Source organism: Uncinocarpus reesii, genomic scaffold, assembly GCF_000003515.1.
Source record: "Uncinocarpus reesii 1704 scaffold_3 genomic scaffold, whole genome shotgun sequence".
NCBI classification, from domain to species: Eukaryota; Fungi; Ascomycota; class Eurotiomycetes; order Onygenales; family Onygenaceae; genus Uncinocarpus; species Uncinocarpus reesii.
In genome coordinates, this window is record NW_003052498.1 from 1,495,883 (window position 1) to 1,515,267 (window position 19,385).

At 49.9% G+C, this 19,385-nt stretch overlaps 8 protein-coding genes across 8 annotated transcripts in view; 4 read left to right on the forward strand and 4 right to left on the reverse strand.

Annotated features, from left to right (window-relative positions):
* Positions 1–1,383, reverse strand: part of UREG_05285 (vacuolar ATP synthase 98 kDa subunit) — a gene marked incomplete at both ends in the record, with an annotated part of 2,933 nt that extends 1,550 nt beyond the window's left edge. Inside the window, 4 exons of the mRNA XM_002584550.1 lie at positions 149–756; positions 812–1,047; positions 1,117–1,195; positions 1,255–1,383. Of these exons, the coding sequence (XP_002584596.1) occupies positions 149–756; positions 812–1,047; positions 1,117–1,195; positions 1,255–1,383 (1,052 nt within the window). The remainder of the gene's footprint in view (positions 1–148; positions 757–811; positions 1,048–1,116; positions 1,196–1,254) is intronic.
* A 599-nt stretch (positions 1,384–1,982) lies between these two features.
* Positions 1,983–2,637, forward strand: UREG_05286 (uncharacterized protein; the record flags this gene model as incomplete). The annotated part of the gene is made up of 2 exons (XM_002584551.1): positions 1,983–2,480; positions 2,584–2,637. The coding sequence occupies 2 exons, from the start codon at positions 1,983–1,985 to the stop codon at positions 2,635–2,637; spliced, it is 552 nt and encodes a 183-aa protein (XP_002584597.1).
* A 325-nt stretch (positions 2,638–2,962) lies between these two features.
* On the reverse strand, positions 2,963–8,856 carry UREG_05287 (uncharacterized protein; the record flags this gene model as incomplete). The annotated part of the gene is made up of 3 exons (XM_002584552.1): positions 2,963–3,025; positions 3,086–8,468; positions 8,519–8,856. 3 exons carry the CDS (start codon positions 8,854–8,856, stop codon positions 2,963–2,965), a joined length of 5,784 nt encoding a protein of 1,927 aa, XP_002584598.1.
* Positions 8,857–9,639: 783 nt separating this feature from the next.
* UREG_05288 (uncharacterized protein) lies at positions 9,640–10,994 on the reverse strand (the record flags this gene model as incomplete). The annotated part of the gene is made up of 3 exons (XM_002584553.1): positions 9,640–9,940; positions 10,096–10,709; positions 10,935–10,994. The coding sequence occupies 3 exons, from the start codon at positions 10,992–10,994 to the stop codon at positions 9,640–9,642; spliced, it is 975 nt and encodes a 324-aa protein (XP_002584599.1).
* Positions 10,995–13,126: 2,132 nt separating this feature from the next.
* On the forward strand, positions 13,127–14,842 carry UREG_05289 (uncharacterized protein; the record flags this gene model as incomplete). The annotated part of the gene is made up of 1 exon (XM_002584554.1): positions 13,127–14,842. The coding sequence occupies one exon, from the start codon at positions 13,127–13,129 to the stop codon at positions 14,840–14,842; it is 1,716 nt and encodes a 571-aa protein (XP_002584600.1).
* Positions 14,843–16,413: 1,571 nt separating this feature from the next.
* On the forward strand, positions 16,414–17,160 carry UREG_05290 (uncharacterized protein; the record flags this gene model as incomplete). Its single annotated transcript, XM_002584555.1, has 2 exons — positions 16,414–16,447; positions 16,529–17,160. 2 exons carry the CDS (start codon positions 16,414–16,416, stop codon positions 17,158–17,160), a joined length of 666 nt encoding a protein of 221 aa, XP_002584601.1.
* Positions 17,161–18,136: 976 nt separating this feature from the next.
* Positions 18,137–19,027, forward strand: UREG_05291 (uncharacterized protein; the record flags this gene model as incomplete). The annotated part of the gene is made up of 2 exons (XM_002584556.1): positions 18,137–18,594; positions 18,667–19,027. The coding sequence occupies 2 exons, from the start codon at positions 18,137–18,139 to the stop codon at positions 19,025–19,027; spliced, it is 819 nt and encodes a 272-aa protein (XP_002584602.1).
* A 146-nt stretch (positions 19,028–19,173) lies between these two features.
* The window catches only part of UREG_05292 (uncharacterized protein), a gene marked incomplete at both ends in the record, with an annotated part of 1,130 nt that continues 918 nt past the window's right edge, over positions 19,174–19,385 (reverse strand). Inside the window, one exon of the mRNA XM_002584557.1 lies at positions 19,174–19,270. Coding sequence (XP_002584603.1) covers positions 19,174–19,270 — 97 coding nt within the window. The remainder of the gene's footprint in view (positions 19,271–19,385) is intronic.

Genomic DNA, 19,385 nt, shown 5'->3' on the forward strand with positions numbered 1-19,385 from the left:
ATCCCTCCGTAATTTATTCGTTTTGATATAGGATGGAGGGGTCTTTTTTGTGCGGATTTGGTTGACGATAGTTGGAACGGAGAGGCCAGCCCGGTCGTTCACATCTTGCAAAGTAGCCTTGATGAGTGGAAGAGAGTTTGTAGGGCACCATGCTTCCGCGATCAAAGTCTTTCTAGCTTGGTCGTAAGAAAATTGGTTGAGAGTGTGGTAAACTGCTTTCTCTTTTCTAACGACGATCATCCAGGCAGCAAGGGATCGTGCAATTTGTGATAGTTCGGCGTCGAGTGTAACCTTGGTATTACGCAAAACGCTCTCAACGTCGCTCAGACGAGTGTTAGCATCATGAATCTGATCCCTTCGAAGCTCGCTATTCTCATCAACGGAGTATAGGTTCGCTCCAAGAGACTCAGCGATCTTCCTGATTTTGGCAATAATCTCTTTTCCGTGGGCGAAAATTACGAAAACGTTCTTTTGAATGCCCTCATTGTTGGATGGGTCGATAATCGGCTGCGGGATTTCGGATTGGTTCATGTAAAGATTCCCACGCAACGTTCGCCACAAAATTCGTTCAAAGGCACCGATTCGATCCCGGGGGATAACACCAGAAACAAAGCCAATATCCATAACAGAGAACGAAGGTTGATGTTGCACGTCGTCGGTCTGTCGCCTGGATGGATGCTGATGCTCAACGTCCCGCAGAAGCGGTGCTTCGTCATTATCCAATGATTGGCGTATTTCATCCGTATGCCCATGTGCCTTTAATTACTGTCAGTATAGCAGACCGCAACAGTGTATATCAAGCAAGTCATACCCTATCAAAGAATCCACCGGCTTCTCGTAAGACCCAGCGCCATTCTATCAGTTCAACTTCTCGCCGTTTCAGAACTTCATAGCTCTCATTCAGGGAAAAGATCCTCTGTTCCAGGCTCTCGCTTCGTTGCGCCAGTTCATCAATTTCAGAAGCCATCGGGGCGGCTAACGTATTTGCAAATTCCGAGGATGGCCTCATCTCGATGCTCTCCTTTTCCATCTGAGCTTGAAAGTATCCTAGATAAGACACATATAAGTTTCCAAGCCTATTCGGTTTCTCGAGTCAACGCCGTTACGGGAGCTTACGGAGCTGCCTCTCAACATTATCTAAACGCCGGATCTCGTTGGTAAATGTTCTCTGGAAGGCTGTCGTATCCGCGTTGAGCTATCGACACCATCTATGGTTAGTAAATCGTTCAATATAGGTAGATTACGGAAACTTACATCTCTAAACTGCACCATGCCCAGTTCACCTAGCGCGCTAACAACCTCTCTGCCTATTTCATTGGCGATGTACAACTGGGTCAAGCTCATATCCGCAGAGCGGAGGAGCGTATCTTGTGAGGGACCCATCCTCGCCAGCAAATCGACGACACCAGATATTCAGCGAAGGGGCATAGGAAGTTGAGAATAGAGAATCAAGAAAAGACAAATAGGGAGAATAGATTTGCTAAATTGCGGCAACAGTCTTACGGAAACGCCATCCGTGACGTTGTGACCTCAACCTCATCGAAGCTCTGGAAGTAGGTATGCGGTCGTTGATGCGTCACGTGAAAATTACATCAGCAAAATTCAAGATTATGTAATAAGACCTATATTTTAGCGTCTGCTGAAGATGCATCTTAATAATTGCTCTGTGCTCCGAAACTACTAGCCTCTCCCTCTCCATCCATGAAACCAACAACTCCAGCCCAATAACGATGCGTGTGTCGGGCACAATCCGTCTCTTCCCGACGGCATGTATCCTCTCCAAAGCGGGGTTTTGGATTCACCCAGGGTCTCGTATCCTGGACTGCCGAAACTGACTCATAAATAGCTAGAAACTAACAAGAGAGATCATCTAATAACTAGTTAGTTTATTCCCAGCAGTACCGATTCACCTTTCGACTGCCCCGAGCTTTCAAAGTCGTCAGTACTCGAAGCACATTTCTTCTCGTACAACTTCAGAAACAATGTCCGTCCTCGGCGTCTGCCTCTCTGCGGATCACTCCTTCTCGAAATCCGCAGTACCAGCCATAACCCTCCTGCCAGGTCTCGGTGTCAAAGGCGACGCGCACGCGGGTACCACGGACCAACATCTCCCTCGCAAGCATATCAACCCTCCACCTCCCAACCTTCGTCAAGTCCATCTTATGCAGTCCGAAATCCTATCGGCAGCCTCGTCCGACGCAGCAGCGCTGAAGCCGGGAGACGTCGGCGAGAACATCACAACTACTGGTATTGACCTCTTGTCACTCAGCAAGGGGACGAAATTGCGTTTCGTGGACGAGAGTAGTCAAAATGCACCGGATACTACGGCGGTGGTAACAATAACTGGGTTGAGAAACCCTTGTCCTAGAATTGACAAGTTCCGGGCGGGGCTGAAGGAGAAATTCGTGGTGCGGAATGAGGAGCGCAAGATTGTGCAGCGGAAGGCGGGGATTATGGGGGTTGTTGAAGTAGGTGGGGAGGTGAGGCCAGGCATGCGGATTTTCGTAGAGAAACCAGCAATCCATGAAGCACTAGAGTGTGTTTGAAAATAAGACTTCAAAGCGACTGGTAAAGAATACATAGTACTCTACAGGCTTCACCATTGACCCCATTGAAGCCCTGATACCAGTGCTCTAGCTAAACCATGCGTTGAAATATGAAGTTTAAAATGCTAATAATAGTTTGGACGAAAATGGAGAAGGCATGCCATTGAGTCACAACTAAATACAGAGTGAGTGAGCTATCATGAGACGGAAATCTGTTCGACAGAGTGTAGATATCACAAAAGCAGGATTTTTACCTGCAGTTGACCTGGAATGACAGTCCAGATGCGCAACACCGCTTTCTGATTGCCTGTGGTCGTACATGCATGCACCGAACATTTCGATGGGGAGAGTAAAAAGACATAAGAATCATGAACCTAATAATAGGAGTGATTAGTCTCTACATTGGCCTGCTGGGCCTATGCAAAGTAACTCTTCCATAAAACGCCCGCCAAATCTTCAACTTGATCGGGTTCAAAGGCCTAAATGCAAATGATTTTGTCAGCAAAAACTGGTCCAATCCGAGACTCGATGCTGCATACCTTAACGTCAATGTGCCATGTGTCTTGTCTTGTTTTCTTGAATTCACTGATAATCGACTTCACGCTCTGCCCTACGATCCCTGGGTCGCCAGCCGCTTTGGTGCTCAACGTGATCAGCACGTCAGGCATCCAAGCTGGCGGAGGACTAGTATACGGGAACGCTTGGATCAGTGCACCAAGCCCAAGAACAGCAGCGTGTCTTGTAATAACCAATCGCGTGTGTTCTGGAGTGGGAGTACTGGTGCCGGTTGAAGTCGCAGACGAGAACCCCGATGTAAAAATGCGGCGCTTTTTGGGTAGAGGATGTTTAACTAGAGACTGAGTAAATCGATCTCGAAGCTTGAGAACCATATCAGTGCGAAGTCGGATAGGAGAGCACCGGATCATCCCAGACAATGTCGCTGAAGCTCCCGCTCGAACCTCATGCTGGGGGTCCTCAAGCATGTTTGCAACGCAATCAAACAGCTTCTCACGGTCAAACTTGGAAAGTAAAAATAATCGGCGGAAGTAGATAATCTGCATGTTGATCATAACTCGCAATCGTTGATGCCAGGATTGGGAGGTACGGCCAATCCGAATTAAGGTATCCACAAACTCTGAATCTTCGCCAGCAGGATGTGGAATGTTTGGAAGATGTCTGAAAACATGGTATGCCAATGACTGAAGCTCAGGGTCTTCCTTCACATCCATCATATGCAGCAATTGCTCGGTAAAAAGTTGTGGGAAAAAGGGAAGCAATTGGGTGCACTCGTATGAAGAGAGAGATGAATCAAGCCATAGCAATACCGTTTTGCTGCCGGAAGTATAGGACGAAGGCGTTTGCTGGCCAGGAGTCCTTTGATGACGCCACTTTTCAAGCCGGTCAAAAACATCATGTATCATCGCCGAGAATTGTTCGGTGGGTTGATAAGCACGGCTACCAACCGACGAAGCCTCTTTCTGGGACATAATCAAAGCATCAATATTCGGGAACGACTCATGATATCTCGTGCGGAAGATCGATGCCAACGTCCGCCCAACCGCGTCACGAACACCTTTATAAGGGTGATCAAGGTGCGAAAGGAAATCTTCAACGATCGGTTTTTCTAGCTGGAAATGCCAGCCGGCATCTAAGATGCACTGGTGGAGTAAGTTTATTTTCGAACTTTCCTTGAATGCAGCGTTAGAAGACATATCAAGGCGGAAACTGGCGAGCCAATCTATCAACGGCCATGCCCTTCGTGGATCACGACATTGGAACGTCATATGGATAAATTGAGTCCAGTAGGATGAGTTCTCAGGCGTCAGTCCATCAGAAAATATCTTCTGAATAATTGGAAACGCATATTCCCAAACCTTTGTGCGTCGTTCAACACTGCTATCCACAACAGATCCGATTAATCCTGCTAATATTTCGGCAGTCGCGCGATGTTGATGTTTATCGCTTCCGTCCTCAAAAACAGCAGTGATTTCCTCTTTGATGTCCTCAAACGTCGCTTTCGTAAGATCATCACGAGTCATAAGTTGAAAAACATAAAGGAGCGTCATTGCGCTCGACATCCGAAATTTATCAGCCGACATATCTCTCGGCTCTTGTTTCAGATATCGAAAGAACTCAGAAAACCATTTTCGGTCGAACAAAGCTCCCATAAACTTCCGAACATTCCATTCAAGTTCGTCGTACTCAATATCACACTTCACATTGGGCTTATACGCAGTCATCGTCTTGTCCCATACCAGCCACCCAGGATTTTCGTGGTCAACATAATACTCCGCATCTGGTTTGGCAAAGCTGGCAAGAAAGTCTCGCGTCCAGTTCGGATCGTCTGGTTTTGTGGCGACCTGAATTTTCGCAGGATAATATTGCTTCCCAAGGATATAATCTTCATACGTGTGGCTGCATGCTGCTCTAACATCGATCATCGTAAATATAGCCACCATCGTTTGTGAATACATCCCTCGAAGGCCCGGATGAGTGTCGATAGCCCCATTAATTATTAGGCTGATCAGATTCTCGCTTGCCACATTGTCAAACCGCAGGCCCATGCCAATGACAATTGGAGCGGTGCGACTAGCCTTCTTCCAATGTGACACTCTTGCCAAATTCACTAGTTCGTCGGCAAGATCGGCCTTTTTATTTTCAATCAAAATTCGTTTCTTTTGAAGGCTTTCTCTCTTCTTTGCAATCATATCGTCAACACTTTCCGTTGGCGCAATCGCGCCGACAATATCCTTGTCAAGGATGGCCATCCTATCCGCATCACGCCCATACTCAATTATTTGATACAAGCCAGTGTTGCAAATCTTCTGTACGGACGGCTTATCAACAGTGCTAGCCTCGATAAAGGCCCGAATGAGTGATGGCGTGTATTTCCAGTGACGACCTAATGTTTTGGCTAGACTCCCAAAAAGCAGCGAATATAGCGCACCTTTGATACGGGGAAAGTCATTGTCTTTTAAAGCAGTTTGCAGGGCTTGGATAAGCGGCGGAATCACAAGCAGTCGCGAACCCCAAACCGCTTTGAGGGCAGACTCGCCAGCAAGTTGTGCATTCCTGCGGATATCGGTATACAAGGAAACGCTTGATTCAGCTAGGTCAAGGAGTAAAGTTTCGTCTAGTTTTGATCGCGGTCGAGGGGTAGCATTATGTCGAAGTCGTTGTAAATGGTACACATTGGCGCGGCGAACGAGGAGAGGGCGAGGGTAATCTTTCCTCACGCCGCTCATTTTGTAAGGATACGAATCAGCAGAAAGCAATTTGGTGACCCGATCCAGTACGTGTGCAGTCCTCTCGATTCCCACATCCATAAACCACGAACGATAAGCAGTGTACAATGGGGAGAAGCAAGAAACGTCATCCTCCTGTTTTTCAACCAAGAACCTATGCACGTTATGAAGCACTTGCCCGATTTTGTCCCTGGTTTCGTGCAGCGCAATACAGAGAGGGTCGTCGTCCGTCAAGGAATATCCACTTGGATAAGAAAAGGTACGTCTGATAGTCGCTTCATCAGAGCTATCAAGCGCAGAATCAGGATCATCTTGCTGGACTAACTCGCCAGAGTCATCCGCATCAGTCATGTCGACATCACTGTCCGAAATTTTGTTCTTCGAGGCCGCGCGGTTGTTGAACAGGACAGAAATCCCCGAAAGTATCAGCCTGAGTAAAATAATATTTCTTGTTACTTCATCCGACCAATCTTTGCCGCTCCCATCTCGCTTAATCCTTGGGTTATCACTAGTCAAGTTCGTAAGATGTTCCAATGCGTTTTCACTCTGCGTTGTAAACAATTCCACTGCAAATTCTAGCTCTTCTCGCTGCGGGACATGCCATTTGATGGTGAGGTCTTTGGGATCCTGCCTCTGGCCCCATTGTTCAACCTGAACCCCATTTTCAATGATGGACGGTTCGAACAGCGCGTGATCCACCGTACAAGTCGCCGTAAGATTCAAGAGCAGGTGATGAATGAAGTTCGAGATATGAATTGTTGGAATACCTTTGCATTTTTTCTGCATGTAGGTGGCAATGTGAATAAGCTCTTGCTTATACTTCAAGATCTCACCCCCAACATGCACCACGCACATGCTAAGCATACTGACGTTCCAAACGAGGCCGCGGTCTCGAGGGAGCACATCAGAGCCAGTCGTTCTGGTCGACGCCGCCCCGTTTTCGTCAATTTCGGTACGGATAGATCGAATCAACAATGGAATAAATCGCTTGAGCGCTTTTTCGGGGTTCACTTTGCAGAGCGCATTGCAAATAAACGCCACTGCATCTCGAGCTTGGTGAATAACGTGCTCGGCTACAAAGTCGACAATTTTATGGAGGGCGACGTCGTATAATTCTGAAGATAAAGAAGCAAGGAGTGGCATGAAAGTGGCGGGTAGAGTATTGAGAACGTTTTCCTCAGGTGAGCCGCTACGGACTCGCGCAGCATCCGGGAGGTTCTCCAAGAGAGTAAAGACTCTGCCAAGGAAAGATATCAGAAATTCACCAAACCCAGTGGTAGATGACCGCAATATCATCTGTTCGGTTTCGTCACTGAGGCTAGTGTCATAGTTCATTTCGACAGAGGCACCTTCCTCCTCCATCCTTTCGAGTTCTCCTGTAATCCACTGCATGGCTAACATATTTCCATTGACGTCTTCACGTCCTTGAGTAAGATCTTCAAACGGGATATTGTAACAGACAGACTGGATGAAAGCCAGAGAATGGAGCGACTTCTCAAGGTCATTCGCGTCAATCCCTGGTAATGCCAGACCGAGTAAAGTTGTAATGTGGCAACGGAATCCTTTTGTTCGAATCATAATTTTCGAGAGAACCTGAAGCGATCGTAGTGAAGATGTTGTTCTATGCACCTCAACAACTCCTTGCATCGCGGGATATATCCGCTGCAAAGCTCCGGGTAGGATTAAGCTCGGTTCCAGGTATGCTAAACTCTGGAGAGTGGCCAGGGAGTAATTCATTGCCGTTCCACTCTTGGAATATATTCCCATAAACGTAACCTCTCGAAGGCACAAAACGAAACGGTGTTTGACGGCATTGTCCAATTTTCGCTCAGCGGGAACCTCTATTTCACCACTCCTCTCTCGGTTCCAGCGCATGACGAAGAAGTCAGCCAGGTAGTTGATCAATTGTGAAAGAATCTTCGACCATGTTCCTGCGTTTGACGGGTGAAAGAAAGTTTCCACCGCTTCTACCAAACCTTCAAGTCGGCTAAGGATTGAATCATTGGCATCGACACAAGCAGGGGATAGAGACATGACAATGAGCCTCGCGATATGATGTGCAATTGGATGCCCTCTTGGGTCCCTATCGAGCATGACGCCAAGCCCCGCACAGAGATCAACTACACCACTGTATGAAGAAGTTGCTTGACCGACGGGAATCTCAAGGATTCTCAGAATTGCAGTAAATATCAAAGCGGTTTGCTCAGAGGTAAAGATGCCAAACTCGGAGAATGAAACGTGATGGGCAGGTAACCAATCCCGAGCTAAACGCGATAGCAGGTCTAGAAAAGTGACATCAAAAGCTCTGGATCGGTTTACTGTGGACCACAGGTGGAAGTAAGTGGGCATGTAATGCTGGGGGTACAAATCCGTTCTGTCTTTTGGGCCTGGAGATGTAGGTAAAAACAAGTTCATCAAGCCAACCACGACAAATGCTCCCTCTGTGAACGATGTGGTGAAGTGAGGGAAAAAGTCTTCTATCATTGCTGGAATTTCAAGGGGGTTAAAATAAAGCTGTGCAAAAGAACATAACTTCGTAAGCGTTTTGATATTACGTTTCGAACTTGTGGAATGCACAAGCTCTGATTCGGAAGGGAGGACGAAAACTTTTATTTCGCGATAAAGTGGTTTCCAATCCAGGGTGATATCTTTGACTGGGCGGAGATAGTGTTTCCTCCTACTACGCATTAGCATCGGAAGTGACAAATCCAAGGAACAACCGCGTACTTTGTGAGCGTCATAAACATGCTGGCAAACCTATCTGAAATGCTCGCATCGACCCCTGGCGCTAGCGAGAGTTCATAGTAGAGCCTAACCAGCTTCGCTCGCTGTTCCCGGGTGGGATCGAATTTCAGGGAAAGCCATGACCGGAGCTCCCGAGTCCAATGGACAGCGCCAGGGTTAAAATCACCCGATTGCACCGCGATATAGAGGTATTTGAGGATCTCATCAAGATTCTGTTGCCGCTGAGTTTCATCCTCAAGCTCATATGGGAGGTACTTAAAATACGGGTACGTCCGTGGTCGATTGCGAGCTTTTTTGGAGGGATCTTCGAGGCCGTTCATATTGTTTTCGGGATCTCCCCCTGGTGAAGTGGCCCGAGAAAGTTCGTGGGTATGCGTTGGCCTGGCGGTTGATAAGAGTATTGGAAAGCGCTGGCTTGAAGGATCCATCCTAGGTCAAGAGGAAGGGCGAGTTGGGGTGAAAAGGTCCCTCTGTGAATAATAGGCAGCATTAGCATGCGTCAGCCTCAACGACAGCTCACAGTCCAGGCTGCAATCACGGACGAGTTGCCGGAACGTTTCCCTCCCCGCCTTATAGAGTTGCTTACCCCGGATATCAAACCACCTTTGCAATTGCCCGCAAAGGTGCGAAGAGGTGAGTGTTCACGGAAGTCGGTCGTGTGCCGGCAGGCATTGGGTTTGGGGGGGCGACCACGGTGACACACTTGAGCTGGTCGAAAGAATAGCCCGAGTCTTGAAGACAAAACACTGTGAGGCTCCTCAATGGCCGTGACAGCAGACTGGTGTTCCTGTGTTCCTGCGACGGTGCAAGACGGGCCGCGTGAGAGATCTGGTCGTGAAGCTAGCACTGGAGCTCTCTTGATGTTGAGAGATGCGCCGTCTTGGCATGGAAACCTGGAACTCAAAGCAGCTGACCCACTGCCCCGGAAGATTACTAATGCCGTCTCCACACAGCCGCTCCTTCCTCACGTCACCACCTGCTGCCTGATCTGGCATTCGGCTCAAAATGATATCAAATTACCTAAGCACTCCATCTATGATTGATCTATAACTGGAGAAGGACAACTATACACACCCGCGCAGGGAGTGGCAACGAGATACTACTCAAGCCGGGGGAAGGAACGACGCGAATAAACTGGCTTGGACTATCCCGTACATGACCATTCCGCTCAATACATGACGCGGCTTTAACAGATAAGATTCTTTGCTTCCATAGCCGAGAAAAGCAGAAGCCAGCCACCAATACAACACGGGATATCCGGATGCGACGCGGTTGATGATCTGTACATGATAGCTGGTTATGGCGAGAACAGCAAGCATGGCCGGAGGCAATGCAAGTCGAGCGAGACAGGCTTGCGTAAACTCGTGATGTGTGCCACGTGCGGTGGGCGGATCAAGCGCCCACCTGGAAGACCAGAGTAAGAGAGCAAGCATAGGTGCCGCAATGAGGAAAAGCGGGATATTCGATAGGTTCCAGTATCTTAGAAACCCAACGTTCCTAGTTGAGCGGAGAAAGTAAGCGTGTCGGAGCCGAAAATGCGAACATAGGGCCAAACATACCAGTAATGGCTTTGGACCCAAGCGTAGATGCTTGGGAACGTATTGGTGCACCAACTCCGAGGCGGAGACGCTGCTTGGCAATATTGTGAATATGCGATATATTGAGGAGCGGTAGTTCCTAGTAGGATCACCGACCCTCCAAGAACAATGGAGATGAGTCGGCGTATCCCCGACCATTTTAGGCTTCTAGCTTGGACGATCTCAATCACACTCGACAGCGCGTCATAGGCAAATAAGAGGCCACTCAGAATGCCGTTACTCCGGACAGTGGTGGCTGCTGCGAAAATACAACCGGCAGTAACGAATTTAACATCTCTCGGGAACAAAAAGCCCCCCCGCTCATCTCTCAGGGCAAGTACGTAGATGTAGAACCCCAGGAAGTTGAGAAGCGAAAAGAGAGCTTCGCCATAGGGTGCGGATAAGAAGGCGCCTGCTGGACAGACAATGTGCAAGGCCGCCGCGAGCACGGGCAGGCTCCTGGCACATTTGTCCGTCCCATCGAAGACCTTTTTGGTTAGAGCAAAGAGGACCAGCACGGATAGATAGTGGCATATATGTGAGAGTGCAATTCCAGCGATGGCCAGGTCTAAAGGCTCTCGAGGCACTCCTAGAGTCTATAGTTAGCTATTGCTACTCACAAAGAGTAAAACGCGAGAGTCGGACCCCCAGACAAGAAGGATAGAACTTTTCCATATCCAAACGCCCACTCCTGCTCATACAGATAACCACGCTCGGCGATGTGTAGAAAGTATATCGAATCCCATCTCACCAACTTGAATAAACCCAAAGGTAAATGCTTGGGCGGACTCAGGGGCAGCAGCGTGGTTGATGTGTCATACCCCGGGCCCGGAGCCGTCAACATGACCAGCAGGAGTAAGGTCTTCCACGAGGCAAACCATAGTGTCAGCGTCCGCACCGCGTGGTGAATGTCCATGGCTGGGGATGCAACAACAAGCTTCCCTCACGAATCTTGCGTGCGGAAAAGCCCGACGTGTGGGCTTGGCACCGTTGAAGATGCTCAGACCGCGGGCCCGCGGGCAACTAGGACCGATTCAGTATGGTTTAGCATGAAGATGATCGGTGACCTCTAGCTATAGGAACGAGGAGAATCGGCGATGGTGACCGCAATGGAAATTGTATGGAGTAGGAGTAAACAACTTCAACGAGGTAACACCTAACAATTATTGTACAACTATTTGCTCGTTGGCAGGTCTAAAAACTGCATCGCCCAGAGATCTCCCCATCTTTAGATGGGACTGGACTGAAAATTTTGATGTCTAGCTAATCTCCTGTCTCTCCCGCAAGTCGCAAAGTTGACTCTCTCACCCTTGATGGCGTGCCTCGGTATTACCAGTTCGATCTTTTTGAATCGGGGTTCAATCACTCTCACATCGTTCCAACAGCAGCTCTGTCTCATCGCCGGGGGTCGGCGACAACCTTAGAAATCCAGGCTTCGGAACGTGGAAGAGCAGTGGTTCCGGCTCGGCAAGGGAAAACCTTGTGAAGTCGGCATCTTCAGCTGTTTTGCTCCGAGCGGCGGAAGCCAACAACCAAACACGCCCTTGTCGCACGTCCAGGGAATCCACGTTGGAAGTCTGAAGCATCCTCTTGCTGGCGAATTTGAAATCAACCCGATCCTGTCAGCTTGCCGCAGACTTGTTGGCTCTGTTGTAGTCGTATTTACGCATTGCTGGAAATCGGCCTGAGCCTCCTCCCCCAGCCATGTGTCCGGTCATCGGCAGCCGCAAACGTGTCAGCCTTATTCTGTCCAAGACAGGCTTAGAGGGCGAGAGCTGCTGACAACCAGCTGCTCTAATCTGGTGGTTGTTGCGAGAAGGTTCAGCGCCACTGCCCACTCCCAGCCGAATACGATACGAGCCCACATCTAACAAGCTGCTCAGAGCTGAACAACAGCCATCCTGAGCCTCAACTGGGATTCTCTCAGGCGCGTGCATTTGGGCAACGTCGCTGGAAAGCTTGCTGGTCTCCCAGACTTTGAAACTCTAGTCAGAAAACACATCGGTTTCTCACTGGGCTGATGATGTTGAACTGCCAGGATCACGATGAAGCCGCCGACTTGGCCAACTAACTGAAGACAGGAATTCCTCTTATTATCCTGACATCCCGCCCGGTCCGTCTGATCATTGTGTGGAACCCAGTGGATATCAGAGCGAAGGGCCTGCCCTGCGCTTCTTCCCCTTGCCTCCTTCCGTCATCCGCGGAATCCCGGGGTTTAGGCACTGTCGATTTCCAAATTCCGTGTAGTTCACTCCCTCAATCCCCTCCGCCGCCCTCTTGCACCAACAATTTCCACTCGTTCGTCCGAGTTGGTCGCCGTTTGCCTCTTCCTGCGTTGATTTCAAATTCCTATCGCTTCTCATGACTTAACAGCCCGCTTTTCCCCTTCCCAGTCCGTACTCTCGTTACATCTTGTTGTCACGCGCGGCTACATGCCTCCATACATTAACAGACAGACTCGGTGCAACACCCCACGAACATCTCGGCGTGTAACACGAGAATTAGCTTAGCTGCCTCCTATCTAACGCCCCAGAAGCGGCGGCCATTCGATCTCTTCCTGTCCTACCTCCGATTTGTCCATTGAGATTCCCCGGACCGGTTTATCTACCCCCTCCTGCCCTCTTATCAACCGGACTATTTACAGGTTTAGGGCGGAGGGGCTTCGAGCTTCATAGAGACCGTCCAAGCTATCGGTCGTTGAGCAACATTCAGTGTTTCTGATAGTTATCGGCTTCCTGCGCAATATTGCCGTTTCTTCCAACACGCATGTGATTGTGAAGCGCTAGAGACTCACCGTTTCGATGGACCTGGCCCCAATTGGAAACTGGTCATTGCTGAGCTATCCGCATTATCAACTAGCTTAAACGTCCGCATAACACTACTCGTTGCGCAAAAAGACTTGGCTGTTCCACTGAGGATCGGATTCAACAGGCGCAGATGGTATCTTCGGCGAGAGCAGATAGACAGTGGTATTCTGAATAGTACAAGTGCTGGGTTCTGCCAACATTTCGCCATGCTGGTCAATTTAGGCCTGACTGCTGACGCCGCTGCCGTTCATCGACACGAGTTCTCTACACATCAAAGTGAGCGATCCACGACCCCGACTCTTTCGCAGGTTTCGAACTCCATCCTGGCTCTTGGATTCATGTCGTCTGGTAGGCGCGTCCGTAGCCCTGGAACCGGAGCTTCTAAGCCAGCGCCTGCAGGCCCGGTGGGTCTTTCGTCACCTTTGTCGTCTCCTCTATCTAGCCCTAGAGATTCAATTGAGGTGGAACGTGACCAGGATGATTCCGGGTTTGATAACTGCAGTGAAGTTGAGCAGGATATTCCCATAAGCCCCAGAAGGCGAAATGTCCGCCGCTCCAAGACGTCGTTTCGCTTTGCTCATCCGCCGCCGTCCGCCCATAAGCGTCTGAGAATCCGACCTCGGCTGTTGCTACAGCTGCAACATGTATCTCAAAGCTCCCGCCCGATTTCCGCGCTAGACGTGCTTCCCTCTTGTCTCTTTGGTACCCGTGCCGCGAGAAAGGTATCCAATCCGTGCCGGGGAAAGGATCGTATCGGCCCAAATGACCTTGTCATCGTCCCCAGCGACTCCTACGGCCCGTCAGAGGACGAGCAGCGGAACTCAGCCGATATACAGAGGGAGCCGGTGGCAGTAATAAGTCAGCCCCGTAAGGAGGAATCTAAGGCCATGGCGGATATCTGCATTGACCAAGGAGGCGTGTGGGAAGTAACGTCACTTTCCAGCAATATCTATGAATTTTCCCATACAGATGAAAATGGGCTTCGCAAGTCAGTGCGCTGGGTATTGCGTGGCAAGCAAAATCGGAACTCGACTGGGTCGATTGTCGGCTTTGAACAGAACAGTAAACGGTTCACTTTCAGCGTAATCGATCCGACAACCCGTCGACACCCGGTTATTGCATGGATGACCAGGAATGGCATTGACGTGCTTGATCAGTACTCATCAACATCTGGGTCTATTCGCAGCCGTTCAACTAGTGTCTCTTCCCCGAGTTTTAACTCGAGGCGCCCAGATCCGGTCTCCGAGAATGATATGATCGAAACTGACGATCAGCTGCGAACGCTAATAGTCGTCACTGGAATCTGGGTGGCGTTGCGCGAAGGATGGTCGAGGTATCCCTTGTCATCGGAGGCCAGACATAGCATACCTCGCTCCAGGAGCACGACCACCTCGCCCACACAGCTACAATTCCAGGTGGCAGAATTCGATGGCAGCCATAGTGAAATAGGGTTGCCTACGCAGGAGCGCCATCGAGGCAGCATTCAGTCAACTGTGCAAGCAGCGCGACGAGCTAGTTTGTCAGTGCGTAGTCGGCCCGTGTCTCCGGCCCATTCATCGTGGGGCCCCGTGATAAAGCCGGAGCCGGCCAGGATCAATCCAGAGAAAGGCCCTCCGAAAAAGTGGCCGAAGCAGCATCGACGTAAACGGCATTGTGTTCTTTGCGCCGGTCGTGAGTCCCCTTCGCCTCCTAATAGCCCGAATCTCCCTGATATACCCATACCATCCCCGACGATACGACGAAGCAGGCGCCACGCGACGCGAGAACCAGCCCGGGTTGAATCTAACGAGAATGATGCTGGACATCCATCAGTTAATGCAGCCCCGATCGCTTCACCCCGAAAAGCCGAAGCAGCGACAAGGCGAAAATGGTGCGGCCTGGGCTTCTGGATTGGAACAAAGGAGAGGAACAAAGCTCGCTAGAGGCAGCTTATCATAACGCCTGGCAAAGACTCCTACGTGTTTCTTGCATTATTGCTGCGTACATAGTATTCATGAGGGAACAAAACTCTACTTATCAACCCTAATGTATATACAAATAGAAACTATATCTGATAATCGCTAATAGCTTAGCGATAAAAAGAAAGCAGCTCATCACTTTCTCGCGGGGGATTTTACCTGGACTCATGAACCGCTCACTCTTCAACGTCAAGCTCACCGCCAAGTGACGCTTGTGCATGAAATGGGCATGTTGTGAGTTCGTGGGGCCGGTTCGAACCGGGCTCGTAAAAGCCGGAATCCGCCGCTCAGGACAAGGGCGAAAAGGAGGACAGTAATGGAAAGGCTCGTCAGGCTCCAAGTCAGCGATTCTTATCATTTTGCGTACATATCATTCTTGACAGCCCGCTTCTTCACGTCGTCCTCCCTGGCAGCCCGGCTGATTTGATAGTCGCGAGGAGATGCACGGACTGGAGGGATCGCAGATCGACGGCCAAGCCTTCCGGATGCAGACTAGCGGTTGTGTTTAGTCTTTCCACAGCGAAACCTTAAAAAAGGTTAAATGCAGTGCGTTTGGAGGGGAAAAAGGAAGAAGAGGAAGAGGAAGAAGAAATATAGGAGAAGAGAGAGAGGGAGAGAGAGATAAGAGAGAACTATTAGAGAGGGTGAAGTGTGTGACTTGGCTGAAACATCGGCGGGCGCGGCGGTTCGACGTCGTGTTGATCGGATCGTCGACGAGGGGTGCAGGGACTGGGGGACAGTCTTGCAGTCTTGCAGATGGTCGCACTATCGCAGTGCTCAATTTCCTCTGTTGCTGATGTCAGAAGAGCATCGCGGTGGGCATTATGTAATGGGCGGGCTGTCGAGCCTTGCCGTGTTGGGACGCCATGCGCGCTTTTTCTCGGCCAAAAAGTCAGACCCAAAACGCTCAACGGAGACGAAAAACAACAAATCTTCTAATACTCAACTAAACTACCCTTGGGATACCTCGCCTCGAACCTACCAGCAACCGCCCTGACCCCACGCTGCGCGCAACGCTTTGCTTTTTCCCTCTTCGCTTGCCCCTCGCCTGCGCTCCAAGCATCACGGCTTCCGGTAAATGACGTTTCTGTAGGTCGTTCCTGTTCGCATTTCGGCTGCTCCTCTCCCCCCTCCCTCCCGCCTCTCTTCTCCCCCAGGACGCCTGAGCTCGGGGTTACACCGCTCGATCCCTGCCTTGCCCCAGACTCTTGAGCGAGCCAAGTTTCTGGGCTTCTGGTCCTGTCCCCCTTCCCTCCAGATCAGCTTATCGCCTCAACGTGGCATTTTGCGACATCTGCTCTCTTTTTCTTTGCTTATATGGATCATTTAAGCTTGAAACCTCTTGGCCTCACACAGGGAACCCTTTTGTGTTTGCTGACCGGTGTGCTCTTGTTCGGCATAGACTTCGGCGGACCGCTGCAATCTCAAAGACTATATCTAGACTCTCCTGTCCCCGCAGACAACTCGTCCCCATGTCGACCTCCAGTCCGTTGCACAATAGAGACGAAAAGGACTATTTCAAAAATATAGAAAGGATGGCCACTCCTAAAGTGCAAACAAGTACACCGGGTATGTCGATTCCACCTCGTGGAACATTGTCAATACCGTTTTCTTTTTCGCCCTGGGTGAACTACTGCTAATCCCTCCCAGACGCATTCCAGCAAGCTCTCGTTAGAAACGGCGAATGGGCTACCAAAACCGTCGAAGAGCATCCCCTTCTCTTCCCCAAACTCGCTTCCGGCCAACACCCCGAGATTCTCTGGATCGGATGCGCCGACTCCCGCTGCCCCGAAACAACCGTCCTTGGCCTTCAGCCCGGCGATGTCTTTGTCCACCGTAACATCGCCAACGTCATACAATACAACGACCTCAGCTGCGCCAGCGTCGTCGAATTCGCTGTCATGTACCTCAAAGTGAAACACATCATCCTGTGCGGCCACACTTCCTGCGGTGGTGTCGCTGCCGCCCTCGCCAACAAGAAGTTGGGCCTATTGGATACATGGCTGATGCCTCTGCGCCGATTGCGAGAGCAGAACTTGGAGCTTTTCAAGAACCTGGACGCAAAGGAGGCTGCTGTGAAGCTGGCTGAGATCAATGTGCACAATGGCTTGCGGGTACTGAAAGAGAACAGTGCTGTGCTGGATGCGATCCAGGAGCGTGGATTGAAGCTCCACGGACTTATATATGATGTTGGCAGTGGAAAGTTGCGAGAATTGGATACTGAGGAGCCGCTGGATGTCATCAGCAAAAGATTGACGGCGTTTAGAACTGTTACTGGTTAAGTGCTGCAGGTTTTTGGGATAAGAGCATGCTTGGATTTAAGGTACTATACCTTTGCTCGACTGCCAAGTCTGGAGCTACGAATTTAGAAAGCGTTCTGGGGATTTTTCTGGTCTGTACTTCTGGTTTTATATCAGAGAAGTCATGTTTTATATACTTTCCGCGCCCACAGGTCTTGTGGATTACCATGTTTCGAAAGAATTGAAGCTCTGGTTCAAGGATCTAGTACCTGAGAATTGTTAGCTTTCTTTATTATACCCTTCAAAAATCCCGTTGATTCCTAGAGACGTGCAACTGGATCTTCGCCAAGCGATCCTCTTATCCATCTATCCACGGGTCTTGGCGCTACAGGGCGTACTTGAGTGGTGTTTGGGAATTGTTTCTGTCTCAGCACGCAACACTCTGGCAACATGTCCCCCATCTCCTGCCACTCCTCAGGTTTGGGGAGGGGCCAGGGCGGTGTTGATGGAAAGAAGGGATTCCCGTTCTATCTCTAACTTAATTAGACAGCAACTACCACTGCTCGAGGGGCCCACAGGACACCAATGCTGAGTTCGGGCGAAGCTATGGCGAATAATCCCTTTAAATCACCTAGCAGAGTCCTCCGCGTTGGGATAATAGGGTATGTAGTCCATTTGCGGGACGAATCCCCAGTTTATCTGATGAATGATATCACACTAACTTTTCTCTTCCGCTTGGACTAGATGCGGCGAAGTCTCCCAAGTTGTACACATCCCCAACCTGATCTTCCTCTCCGATTACTTTCGGATAACCTACGTCTGCGACGTCTCCTTTGGCGCGATCAACCACTGCAAGACGCGATTCGCCAGTCCGGAGTTTAGAATCACCACGAGCGCGGAGGAGGTGTGCTCCTCGACGAATGTCGATGTGGTGTTTATATGCAGCAGCGATGCGTATCACGTCCCGCACATCCTTGCCGGGCTGAAGCATGGCAAGTTTGTATTCGTCGAGCGGCCTATGGCGCTGTGTCTGCGGGACGCGGAGGTGATTATCGGGGCCGAGGAGATGTCGCCGGGAGGGAGGGTCATGGTGGGCGATATGCGCCGGTACGCGAGCGCGTTTGTCGATGCGGTGAAGGAGATTGGTTCGCTGGATAATATCTGCTATGCGCGCGTACGAGATATTGTGGGCCAGAATTCGACATTTGTGTCGCAGTCGGGCACGTTCCCGAAGCGGTTTCACGATTATAGCACGCGAGACGTAATGGGAATGAATGACGCTATGAATGATATCTATGAGCAGGCGCTGGAGAATGAGCTTGGGTTCAGTGCGACTTTTGATCTGATGACGACGTGGAGACATCTAGGGAGATTGGGATCCCATGATCTGAGCGCGATGAGGGAAGCTCTGGGCGGGATGCCGGTAAAAGTTCTTGGTGCTTCGTTATGTTCGGCAGCTGGTCCGCCGTTTTGCAAGTATGTCCCTCTTTTTTAACCCGCACTTTTGCAGACCCTTTGGTTTTTCCGAGTCTGACCAAGCTTTCCCAGCGCAATATTCCAATTCCCCAACTTTAGCGTATCTTATGAGTCTGGCGTCGATTTCATCCCGCGCTGCGACGCCAGTATAGAAATCTTCAGCAAATCCAAATCCATCAAAATCTGCTATGATACCCCTTACATCAAGGGTGTTCCTGTGACCTTGCACGTCAAGGAGGCCTCGCCGGACGGGTCTTACCGGGAATGCATGATTCGAAAAACATACGAGGATCCATTCATTTCGATGCTAAAAGAGCTGTATGACTGTGCGGTTTTTGAAAAGGAGATAAAGACGACTGCCACGGACGCGAAACGCGAGATTGAATTGTTTGGAATGATATTGAGAGCTGCTGTTCAAGGTCAAGTCACCTAGCAAAAAGAAATAAATACGTGTCAATTATTGCATAGAGCGGCGGGATTTTCTGTTGTTTTTTTCTTTTTGGGATGCATAGTTTTTGCTCATAGGAAAGAAAAAGTTCCATATGGCAGCATTTTAGCTCTGGCTGCATTGACGTACCCTCATTGCAACTCTCCCGTTCGTGGGATTAGTACGCGAAACACGGTCATAAAAACGGACGTTCTTCTAGACCTCACAAAGAGGATATAACCAAATTCGCTGTATATCTTTCAATGCCAGCAGTAATGTACATGCATAAATATGCGGCAAATTTTCATCTTTGCCTGCTTTCAGTCAACTCCCGTCGACGTATCAACGTTCAAATCTTCCGCAA